Source organism: Tupaia chinensis, unplaced genomic scaffold, assembly GCF_000334495.1.
Source record: "Tupaia chinensis unplaced genomic scaffold, TupChi_1.0 Scaffold000332_1, whole genome shotgun sequence".
In the NCBI taxonomy this organism is placed as follows: Eukaryota; Metazoa; Chordata; class Mammalia; order Scandentia; family Tupaiidae; genus Tupaia; species Tupaia belangeri.
In genome coordinates this window covers 1,334,287-1,346,146 of record NW_006159826.1, presented here as the reverse complement: position 1 = coordinate 1,346,146, position 11,860 = coordinate 1,334,287, and the positions used below count along the sequence as shown (strand labels likewise).

The following is an 11,860-nucleotide window of genomic DNA, read 5'->3' as shown; positions in this document are numbered from 1 at the left end:
GGTCTCACACACGACAGCGTGGGTTGCCGGGGACGCAGAAAGTGTCTGTATGTCACACACGACAGCGCGGGTCGACGGGGACGCAGAAAGTTTCTGTATATAACACACGACAGCGCGGGTCGGCGGGGATGAAAGCGCCCACGGCCCAGCAAGGAAACGGGAGCCTCACAGGAAAGAGGGTGGCGCGCGAGCTGCCAATGAGTGCTGGCCCTAGACATCATGGAGCCTGCCACTGGTGCGCAGGGCTCAGACGGGCAGGGGGACCGGCCTGGCCAGGCCTCCCTGCTGCGCAGCCCGGGTCAGCCACGCCACTTACCAGGCTGCTGGCACCGGGGATCTCAGCTCGGTCACCTGCCGTGTTGTCAGGGTAGACGGACAGAGGAAGATGCCCGACTTCCACGAGCAACAGGCCCGCCAGTCGACACACCAGAGGACTCGGGATGGTAACCACCTCGACCAGGCTGAAGTGTCCTGTCCGTGCAGGGGGACGAGGAGCTCCCCGAGGGCTGGCAGGGTGCTAAGCTGCTGAGTTCTGGACCGGCAGCTCGGACCCCATGGAAACACCAGCAGAGAGGACAGAGGGGCCGTGTCTATAGGCCACGTGAACCCCAAGGGCTTCGCCACGTGCTGGGGCTCCCTGGAAGACGCTTTGCCTGACACACCAGATGGAATGGTGCCCACAATGCAGCACTGGCTGGGAGAAAGCACCAAGGTACAAGGCAGCCCAGGGACGGCCGTGCAGACACACGTGGGCCAAGCTCTGCACGGGCGCGGGCCCGGAGACGGCCGTGCCGAGTGGAGCTATTGGGAGCCAGCTGGATGGGGCCGGGGTCATGCTCGCAAGACAGAGGCTTCATCAATTAGAAACCACAGGGAGGAAGACAGAAGAGTTTTCCTGGAGAAAACCCAAATCCTTAAATGTCGCCCGAATGCTAAAGCAGCTTGGTCCTGTGGGAACGGCACAGATCTCTGTGTGAACGAGGACGGAGCTTTGCTGAACTGGCGTTTCCGGTCAGGCCCCGTGAGTCTGCAAAGTCCCGAAGAAGCACCCGAAGGTGCCCGGACCAGCCACACGGCTGCCGGGACATCCCTTCCCCTGCGACTGTACTGAAGACCACACACGGCATCTGAAGGCTTTGGAGACCCAAATCAGGGTCAGCCTAAGGCCACCCGGGGGCGGGGGGCAGGGGAACTGGGCCCTGCCTCCCCTGGGACCCCAGCCCACCCTGATGCGAAGCAGAGGGCCCCAAAGGGGAGACGCCCTGCGGTCATCACTCAGGAGAGGGTGGGCTCTAACAGGAGGTCAGAGCTGGGCCTGGGCAGCCGGGGCCCCGATGTGGCAGGCGCAGCTAAGCGCTGAGCTCCAGAGAGGCAGTGCTCAGGCCAGCCAGGCGCTGGGACAGGAGCCCTGAGCCCCAGTGGGGATTCAGGCCCTGTGGGCAGGTCTGTGGCCCTGGGGTGCTTCCCTGGCAGGTCGCGGGGCGGGGGTGGCCAAGAAGGTGGAATCTCCCCGGATGCCCTGCAAATGTCCCCTCAGCCACGTCTCAGGAACACCGCAGGGAGGGCTACCGTAGTGACGCGGCTCAGGTGCAGCGAATGAGGCACAGCGTCTGAGACCCAGTCACCAGGTGCTGAGTGGGGGAGCTAGGCTCCTATTGCCCCAGATGCACATGGCCGGACAGGCGGCTCCAGGCTCTCGTACACAGGAGAGGTCTGGTGTGAACCACCCCCGAGCCTGCTGTGGACAGACGCTGTGCTGAGGGCCCGCGCCCAGCTCCGTGTCTCTCTCACGTCCGCAGTGCCCGTCGAGGCCGACATGGAACACTGCAGGAGGCAGCTTGCGTAGCGCCGTGTGCCTGCGAGGGCCGTCACGGCTACGGGGGTGCCTTCGCTCACGCCTGTGCTTCTTGAGGGATTTCAGAGCAAGCCTCTCAAGGTCAGGGCCTTTCTGGGCGTCAGGGCGGCCACAGTCCTGCTTCAGAGAGGGACGCGACAGCCCCCTCTCACTCCTCCAGCAGGGGCTGGCGTGCGGCTCTCTGCCCAGAAACCCGTCCCGGTGACTGCCTTGATCGGTAGTTTGGTGAAGGGATGCCGTGACTTCCAGGGACGGGAATGCTTGCTTGGGACCCAGGCATCCCATTCTGAGGACGAGGAAACCTGGGAAGCCCACTGGGAGGCCACGGGGAGAGGAGCGGAGCGCAGCCTGTACCCATGCGGGGCATCCCCTCCGACACACCGGCCTGTGCATGTGGGTCACGTGGCCATGGGTCCTCCAGCCGCCCGAGCTGGAGCTGCTGAGGCCGCGGAGCCGTCCCGACCAAACCCCGAGCCGAGTGCAGACTCATGAGAACAGGCTGCATACTGCTTGAAGCTGCCGCCACCTCTCATCTGCCAATCCCGCGAGAGTGCCGGGCACCGTCAGGTCCAACCAGGGTGACACAGGGCACCTGACGGCACTTCTGCTAGGCGGTGCGGGCACTTCCTCCACCACCTCCGCACTTCACACCACCCCTGTGTGTGCGAAGCGGCCTCTGTGTGTGCAAACAGGTGGCCTCTGGCTCTCATGAGGGGCTGGGGCGGCTGGGTCCCAGGGGAACAGCAAAGTTCAGGTGCCGGCAACGCTGCTTCGACAGCCCCTGAGAAACGCCACGCGGCCCAGGACGCCGCCGGCTGCATGGCATGATGAAGCAAAGCACGGCCTGTTGCCGTCCTGAGACCGCCAGGGACCCAGGCCACAGCCGCTCCTCGGGTTGTCTCCAGGACAGAAGCGGACCCCGAGATGCCCTGGAGCTGGACGGCTGCCTCAGGAAGGGGGGCCCGTGTGAGCGTTGGCCCTGCGTGCGGCCGGGTCTCTGCTCTGCTCCCGCCTGTGTCCGCAGGTGCCATGTGGCCACGGGCAGGACAGGCTCCCGGAATTTCACAGGGCGCGTGGAGCGACTGAGGCAGCAGGCAGAGCTCGACCACGGCTGCTGGACCGTGACACCTGCGACCCCCGCCTTCGCCCACCAGCTGTCCTCGGGGCGGCACGTTCTTGGCCTCCTGGTCCCGGGCTCTCTGGGCATGGGTGTACCCACTGTGACGATGGAGATTTAGGACGTGGCCCGCAGACTGTGATGAGCAATGGGTGTGTCCCCCTGGGCCAGCCGTCGGCCGCACTCCGGGCTGGCTCTAGGTGAGTCCCAGCTGCCATCAGCACACGGAGTCAGAACCATGCTTGGATCCGCCCTTGGGAAAGGACTGAGCGCCACCAGAGGCAGAACACCCGGGCAGGCAGCCCAGCTCATGCGCATCTGGCACGAGGGCTCCGCCACCCCGACGTCCTCAACCAGAGGGGCTCTGGCTCCAAAGACGTGGCGGGCCTCGTGCGCCCGACTCCACCAGGGCCATGGCAGCCTGTTCTGGCCCACCGCGTTGCACCCACCTCAGATAGCGCCATCCGCCTAATCTGGGCTAGGGGCCCTGGACTCGCAGCTCTCGGTTCATCTGCTGCCCCCACCCCGCTCCCACCCTGGGCTGTGCCAAATCCTCTTCGGGCACAGCCTACCGAGGCCTGCGATATGTGCCCAAGCCTTCCGCCTTTCGGAAGCGACAGTGCTGGGCCATCATGTGGGTGAAGGTGGATCTGTGACTGACTGCCCTATCGTACCTCTGCCCAGATCTGACCCAGACCTGTCGTCACACGGAATTTGCCTAGCAAGGAGAGCTGGGCCGTGCAGACGTCATTTCCAGGAACTGCCATTCAGGAAGGCACCCGGGATCCCCACACTGCCCTGCAGCTGTGGGCACCCCTGCTGTGTCTGGGATGAGGCCTGCCCGGGGCCCGGTCCTCACGGCCCCCAGCACTAGCAGCACTGCCCTAGCCGGCCTCTCCTACTGTGGGATCGCGTAGGCTCGGCCTGTGCCCGGCATCCTCTCCTGCTAGTTGTGGCACAGCCCCCAGATGCCCTCGCAAGACACAACGAGCTCTTTTCCATAAGGTTGTCTTCCCCCTGGGAACCCCGACTGCCCCTGCTGCCCGAGCCCTGTCCGGGGCCAAGCCCACGCGCAAGCAGGAAGACCTGACGCACACAGCGGGGGCTGCTGCACCGTGCCCGAGGGCACGCATGGCCGCGGTGGCTGCGTGAGCACGCTCCGGCTGATGCCAGGTGCACATACATGGGCTCCCTTTCTGAGTGCCAGTGTGCGTAGGGTACCTCCAAAACGAGGGCAGTAAAGAAAGCAAACATGTGGAGGGTGTGCAGCCTGCAGGGAGGCCGCAGGGGCATCACATGTAAGCACGTAGGTCCTCGCCTGCCCCGCCACCACGCACCGACCTGTTTTCCTGAGAGGGAAGTCATCCTTGGCGTCGTACATCCCCAGGACCGGGTGGTTGTAGGAGGCCGACACACTGCTCTGGGGTGGAGAGCTCTGGTCCAGGGAGCTGTGCTGCGTTTTCCTGGGGAGAAGGCAGAGGCGGGTCAGCAGGCTCTGTGGCGTCCTGTGCTGGAAAGCCTGCCGTGGGCCCATGCTAGCCCTCACCTCAGGGCCTGGCCGGCCGCAGCTACCACCTCCTGGACGGGCGGGCCCTGCTAGGGGAGCTGGAACGTGGCAAAGCCAGCGACGCTGCGCAGCGAGCTGTGACCCAGGTCCCTCCACTGCGGGGCTCCTCTCCAGGGCCCTCATACCACAGCCTGCACTGGCCTGCCTCACCCTCAGGGTCCCCAATGGCCACGCAGAGCCTGGCCGCCAGTACGAGGGAGGAATGCAGGTGGGCGACAGGTGAGAAACTAAGGTGAGGCACAGGCAGCCAGGCAGGTGGGGACGGTCTGGAGTGGGGCATGGGTTGTGACCTGCAGGGCCCGCTGCGCCTGAAGCAGGAGCCTGTGGGGACTTTGGCAGCAGCAACGCCTCCCTCTGCACCCAGCATCACCAGAAGGTCACCCGGTCACTGTCTGTCCTGGGGAGGGACAGCATGGCAGCAGCTGCCCCACCAGGGAGTCGATCGACACTGCGCAAAACGCACTCCCTTCATGAAAACCAAACCCAGAGCAAAACCTTCCAACAACCAGCTAGGAGAGGCGACGGGGCATGCTGGGAGCCGAGGCAGGGAGGCACCAGCCTTGGCCGACCGTCAGCGTGGCCTCTCCTGAAGACAGCACCAGCCGCATCTCGCTTAAACACCAAGAGTCAGAACCGCCAGATGGCATAATGGTTCTATCACTGGACTCTCAGGTAACTGACCACGGTTCAAGTCCCAGACCCAGTGGCTTAAACTCACGCCGGGTACGGGTACACGCGTGCCCAAGATCCTGAGAGGAGAATGGAAGAGAAGGAGTTCCACAGTGGCCCTCTCCCTTTGGGGAGGTGATGTCTTGCTTTCTGTCTCTGTCTCTCCAGCAAGTGCATGTGCCCTATAGCAAACATCTCTCTTAAACAAAACAAAACAAACAGCGAGCGGCAACACATCCTGTCTTTAGACTGCACTCTGCTTAACTGGAAACAGGCTGGCCAGCTTACCGACCCGGCGCTTGTTACACTATTTACACACAGAGCCACAGCCACACCTGGAGCAGCTCCCAGCGTGCACAGGTGTATGTAAATACCCAGAGACGGACGTGCGGGAAGGACCGGAGGCAGATGGGCCAGCGGGCGCTTGTCTGGGCTGTGGGGCGGGGTCTGGATCAGCAGCAGAAGAGCTCGGAAAATTCCAGAGAGCTAAGCCCTCCAGGCCACGCCCACCTGCGAGGGCACAGCTCCTTCCAGAGGACTGCTCTGTCTGGTTTCCTGGGTGATGGCTGGGAGTGCAGGCTGGGGACACACGTCTACACCTGAGTACCGGCTGTGGCCTCGCGTGGGACCATGTCCCTGGGCAGGAGGCCTCACTTCTCCCTGGCATCCTCCCTGGACACCCAAGCCTCATTTTGGTGCCCAGTCTCCCATGGTCTCGTGACAGGTACAGCACGATACTTCTCTGCGGAGTCCCATTTCGGGCCATACCCCAGGGAAACATGGTCCCAGCCCGCCCAGCCCTCTCGAGCGCCGAGCGCCAAGCCAAGGTGGGCCCTCTCAGCATCCAGCCCTCTGTACGGTGAGCTTGGCGGATGAGGCCTGCAAGCCTCGTGCTGAGACGGGACAGTCTAATCGGCAGCAAGAACGATCTAGTAAGAAATCCAGGGACAGTAAGTTACGTAAGTACAAGTAACAAACAGTAACCACCGCTATGGCTTACCCTTTCCTGGCAGGGTGTGTTTACAGTAGAACCGGGTCTTGGAACTGGACGTAAGATCGTTATTTCCGCTTACGGCTTGCACCTGAGACTTCGTCAGGCAGAAAACCCTCACTTCCTCGTCAAACCTCAGGGAGCCAGGACCAGGCTCCGGGCAGGCTGAGCCTTCGGCTGAGTCTGAGGACTTGCAGAGCGGGGTACTGGTCCCGTGCTCCCCGCCCCTGAGTCAGGCACAGCCTCCCCAACCATGCGGCCAAGAGAGGCTGCCTCACTGTGCTGCCCCTCCAGGGTCTGGCAGGGTGGCCCTGGACACGCAGCACCCCGGGCTCCGCAGGTGTGACCCCAGTGAGGAAGGATATGGAAGTGTGAGCATGGGCTGTGCACACACACCCTCACCTAATCCACAGGTGTGTACCCATGCCCACACTCACCCACATTGCATCTATGAGCACATTCACCACTTGTATCCCACACACACATACATGCACACAATCCACCTGCATCCCACATACGAGCCACACTCACGCGCACCTCTCCTGCTCCCCATACACATACCACGCTCACACACCCTCTTTCCTGCATGCCACACACACCTAACGTGTGCACACATTTTACCTACGTCACATATACACACGGACACAAATCAACACACCTCAGATGCACCCTCCATACATGTACCTGAACACACACACTGCACACATACTCACCTGCACCCCACATACATAGTTCCACGTTCATATACACACCTACACAAACATGCATGCACATACACCTCACCTGCACCCCGCATATAAGCAGCCACACACACACCCTACACACACCTCACCTGTACCCCACATACGCACACCCACACTCCCCACATACACCTCCCCTGTAACCCACATACAAACACGAATACATACACACACACATCGGTACCCCACATACACACACCCACACTCCCCACATTCACGTCCCCTGTAACCCACATACACACACGAATACATACGCACACGCATTGGTACCCCACATACACACCCAAGATCCCCACATTCACGTCCCCTGTAACCCATACACACACGAATACATACGCACACACATCGGTACCCCACATACACACACTCATACTCATACATACAGACTCCTCATTTGCATCCAACATACACACAGCCACACACAACCCTCATATACCTGGTCTACAACACACACACACACCACACAACACACCTTACCTGCACCACTCCACACACAACCCCCACACCTCGTCTGCAATACACACACACACACACCCCTTATCCGCACCTCCCCACACCTTATCCACACTACTCCACACACACACCCCTTGTCTGCACCCCACTCTCTCACACTGGTCACCGGCCACCCCGCGTGTTCCCAAGAGCAGCACGGCTCCTCTGGCCTCCCTCCACTCTGAGCCTACACGAGCAGTCCGGGGACCAGCACAGAGTGGGAGGGCAGGAGGCTGCCGTGAGACCTGGGCGGGCCTGGGCACCATCTCCAGCGTAGTCCTGCCTCCTCTGAAGACCGGAAACCAAACACCCTTCGCTTTCTTTCTAAGCAATACCTCAATTACCTAAGGGGCAGCCACGGGAAACGAGTACTCTAGGAAGTTATGTGTGGCTTTAAACAGTTTGTGCATCAAAATAAACTCGTATGTTAACATTATTTTTACACAGTTTTTAAAGCTCCCACAATGAATAAATCTCAACACAAATTCAACCACCTAACTACGAACTGCTGGCCTCCCCCTCTCAGCATGCTTACACCGACGGCTTAAAGTAGGCAAACCCCAGTGCCCGCGTGCCTACATAAACTTCTGGGATCCACATCTGAGTGGACGGACAGGACCAGGACTGATTCTGGAAAGCCATCTGGCCCGATCCAGCCAAGGCTGTCACTTTAACACGTGGTCGGCGTCAAGTTACCAGCAGCTTTAGCCCATCTGCACTGGGCGTCAGGAGTCCTGCTACCCCCGTGTCTCACAGTGGTGGCCCCGCTGCAGTGGACAGGGAATGAGAAGTGGGAAGAGTGACCTCGCAAGCCCATGGAGTCACATGACGGTGCGTCTCACAGCTGCCCGCGCCTCCGCCCACACAGTGGCCTCTCGGCCTGTTCAGCCGGCGTCCGGCCAAGACACAGCAGTGTGGCCAGATCCAAGGTCCACATCGCAGAGTGGCGGGTGGACACTGTGACAGGCCTGTCCAAGCCCAGAGTCTGCATGTCACCCGTGTCTCCGCAGGGCTGACGCCTGTAACTGCTCAGAATTCTGGTGCCCACAGCACACCCTGTAAGACCATTCAGCTGGGGCGGGCACCAGGCTTGTTTCTGTCCTTCGGCACACACGCGCCAGGCTGCCATGACCGCAAGAACACAGGTATGTGTGTGGCCGCGATTTCACTGGCCTTGGGCAAATACCTCGAAAGGGCACTGGTGCGTTGGAGGCAGGCGGGCACTCGCTCTCATAAGGAACTGCCAGCTGTTCCCTGACGTGGCTGAGCCACGCAAACCCCCAAGGCAGCCCCTGGAGACCAGCCTCCAGGCTCTGCCCACAGGGGACTGGTAAAGAGTGGCCACGCCCGCGGGCATCTCACTGTGGTAGGAGCTTCTCCTCCGACTGGAGGTGCTGGACGTCTCCTCACGGCGCGTCAGCTTGCTTTGTGAGCAACTTGGTCTTTTGCCTACTTTTCATTATTATTATTATTACTGAGTTACAAAAAGGCCAATATACTCTGGATACAAGTGATTCATCAGGTACGAACACTGTCAATATTTGATTCCTTTCTGTAGCTTGCCATTTTAGTTTATCTTTAGAGATTTTTGTTATAGGGTGCGTGTGCTCGCCAGAGACAGAAGGCGAGAAATCACCCCCCAGAGGGTATGGCCATGCCGCAATCCCTTCTCCTCCACTCTCCTCTTGGGACTTTGGACACACATGCACATGCACCCAGCTTGAGTTTCAAGCCGCCAGGTCCAGGACTCGAACTGTGGTCCTGGATGTGGGAGTCCAGCACCTTAACCGCTATGCCACCTGTTGGCCCTGCCTTTTTATTTTACTAATGATGCCTTATTTTATTTTAATTAGCCAGATGCTTTGTATATATGCTAGAGAGACAGAGTGAGAAAGAGAGAGAGATGCCACATCCCTTCTCCTCCATTCTGCCTGCCTTTCAGGATCTTGGGCACACACATGCTGGGATAGTTTTTAAGCTGCTAGGCCAGGACTCGAACTGCACGGTTGGCCATGTGAGATCCAGCTGTCTTAATCACCAAGCCACGGGCTGGCCCCTTAGTGTCCCCCCTTTCTAAAGTCTGCTATAGGGTGCATGCGCTCGCCTGGGGCATGAGAAAGCACCCTCTGGAAGGGAGAGCACGCTGCCCTATGCTCTCCTTTCGGGATTTTGGGGATGCATGTACACACCCCCAGTATGTGTTCCAAGCTGTTGGACCCAGGATCTGAGCCACACGGTCAACCATGTGGGATCCGGTGCCATAACCTCCAAGGTGTTTGCTGGCTCAATGACTTTTTAAAAAACAGAACTCTGAAATAAAGTGTTGACAGCAATGTTTCCAGTTTCCGGTTTGTAGTCAAGATCTGGTGCCCTAGGAGACCTGTGCCGAGTCCTCCCCCAGGGCTATGCAGCTCCTGCTCTGCCCTCTAGTTCTCCTGGCTCAGGGTTTGTGCTGTCTCCACATGAGCTGTGGTGTGGGGCTGGGGTCACAGCACACTGCTTCCCCCACGCACTCCGTTTTCTGACAATGTTCCTGCTGTCCTGCTGCAGCTCAATGTGGGAACCCTTGGCTCGAGTCCCAGTGTGGTGACACTACAAAGACCAGCCTGCCCTGCTGCCTCCTCGGGCAAGTGTCCTCCAGGCCCAGCTGGTACGGCCAGACCCTGCCCCAGTGGGTACTGCGTGCCCCCCCTGCCGTTAATCCCCAGCAAACAGGCGTGTCCAGGTCGGGTCTGCTCACCAGGGCTCCCGCCCAGCCCGGATGCTCCCCTCTTCTCCATAAGCCCCTTCCCCACACCCAGCTCCTCGTCAAGTTCTCAGCGTCCATGCTGCCCAGAGTGGCCTCCGGGCCCTGCCACCCGCCCCTCCTCGCCCAGTCCCGCCTCTCCCTCTCCCCCTCCCACCCAATCCCGGGATGTGGGCTTGGCTGCCCGCCTCCCCTCCTCGGGCTCCTCTTGCCACCCCTCCTTCCTGACCCCACAGAGCCACTGCCCCAGAGGCCCCTGCTGTTCCCCAGCCCCGGCCCCTTCCTGCTCACTCAGTGAGCCCCACGGTCACCATCTGAGCTGCTCCTCACCTTTGACCCTCGCTACATCTTCCTGGCAGCCCCAACCTGCCCAACCAGGGGACAGCGGGCTTCTCACCGGGAAACCATGTGGTGGGACGATCTCTAGTGAGAGGCCACAGACAAACATGGGGTCTCCAGGGCCACTGGCATTGGCTGCCTATCACGGACACTGTTGTCCCCTCCTCCCTGCCAGTTTCAGGGTCACGCTTTATCACACAAACGCCCACGGGATGCTTGGGGTGTACGTAGCAGGTGCAGGAGCTTGAGGAGCTGAGGGGCGCCGTGGGAGGAAACGCCTTCGGGTGATGGCCGCTGCCGTCCACGGGACCAGCGGATGGCCCAGTGGGAATGGCTGGGGGCGGCCCCCCCCGCCCCCTGGGCACTGCACCACCTGCCACTCCGAGGTCAGGCCAGCTCTACTGCTTTGCCAGGGGCAGTGCTGAGCACATTTCGATATTTGAAAACAACACTCTGAGTTTGTTCTAGGAAAGAAACGACTCTTGAGGTCAGCAAGAAGCAATTTCAGCAGACATCTGCTTCCAGGTAGTGGGTTAAGCCCCACGATGGCAACCATGCAAACTCGGCCTCTGTGAACGGCCGGCTCACGCCGTGCCCCTTCCTGGGGGTGAACCCTCTGGCCAAAAGCAGAATCCCTAGGACAATGAGCATACTTCTGCACCAGGCTCCCCCATTCTGAGTGGGTGTGAATTTCTGCAAGGGGGGTCCCCCATTTTGAGTGGGTGTGGACTTCCGCACCGGGCTCCCCTATTCTGAGTGGGTGTGAATTTCTGCAAGGGGGGTCCCCCATTTTGAGTGGGTGTGGACTTCTGCACCGGGCTCCCCCATTCTGAGTGGTGTAGACTTCTGCACTGGGCTCCCTCTGGGTGGTGTGGATTTCTGCATTGTGGTTCGCCCATTCTGAGTGGGTGTGGACTTCGGCACCGGGCTCCCCCATTCTGAGTGGTGTGGATTTCTACATTGTGGCTCGCCCATTCTGAGTGGGTGTGGACTTCTGCACCAGGCTCTCCCATTCTAAGTGGGTGTGAATTTCTGCACCGGGGCTCCCCCTGTTCTAAGCAGGACCCAGAAGCCTGTTCCTCAGGCTCTGGAGGGGCTCAACACAACGGCACCATAAACAGAGGTGCTTTAACAGCTTCAGAATCGGGATGGCGTGGGGCTGAGATGTGCAGCTGCATACGGCCCACTTGGGCTGGGCTCCAGGGCACGAATCATGCCCAGGCCCCAGCCCAGGGCATCAACTCCGTCCCTGGCGGGATGACCACCAGCCTGTAAGCTGCTGGCCATGTGGCCCCACTCCCTGGGGGCTGACCGCCAGCCTGGGAGCCACCGGCTGCGCTGCCC

General features: G+C 60.6%; 1 protein-coding gene across 1 annotated transcript in view; it reads right to left on the bottom strand.

The window, feature by feature from the left end:
* HDAC4 (histone deacetylase 4) overlaps positions 1 to 11,860 on the bottom strand; it is a 318,469-nt gene that overhangs the window by 82,665 nt on the left and 223,944 nt on the right. The window contains exon 7 of the mRNA XM_027773229.1: positions 4,314 to 4,435. Within this exon, the coding sequence (XP_027629030.1) occupies positions 4,314 to 4,435 (122 nt within the window). The remainder of the gene's footprint in view (positions 1 to 4,313; positions 4,436 to 11,860) is intronic.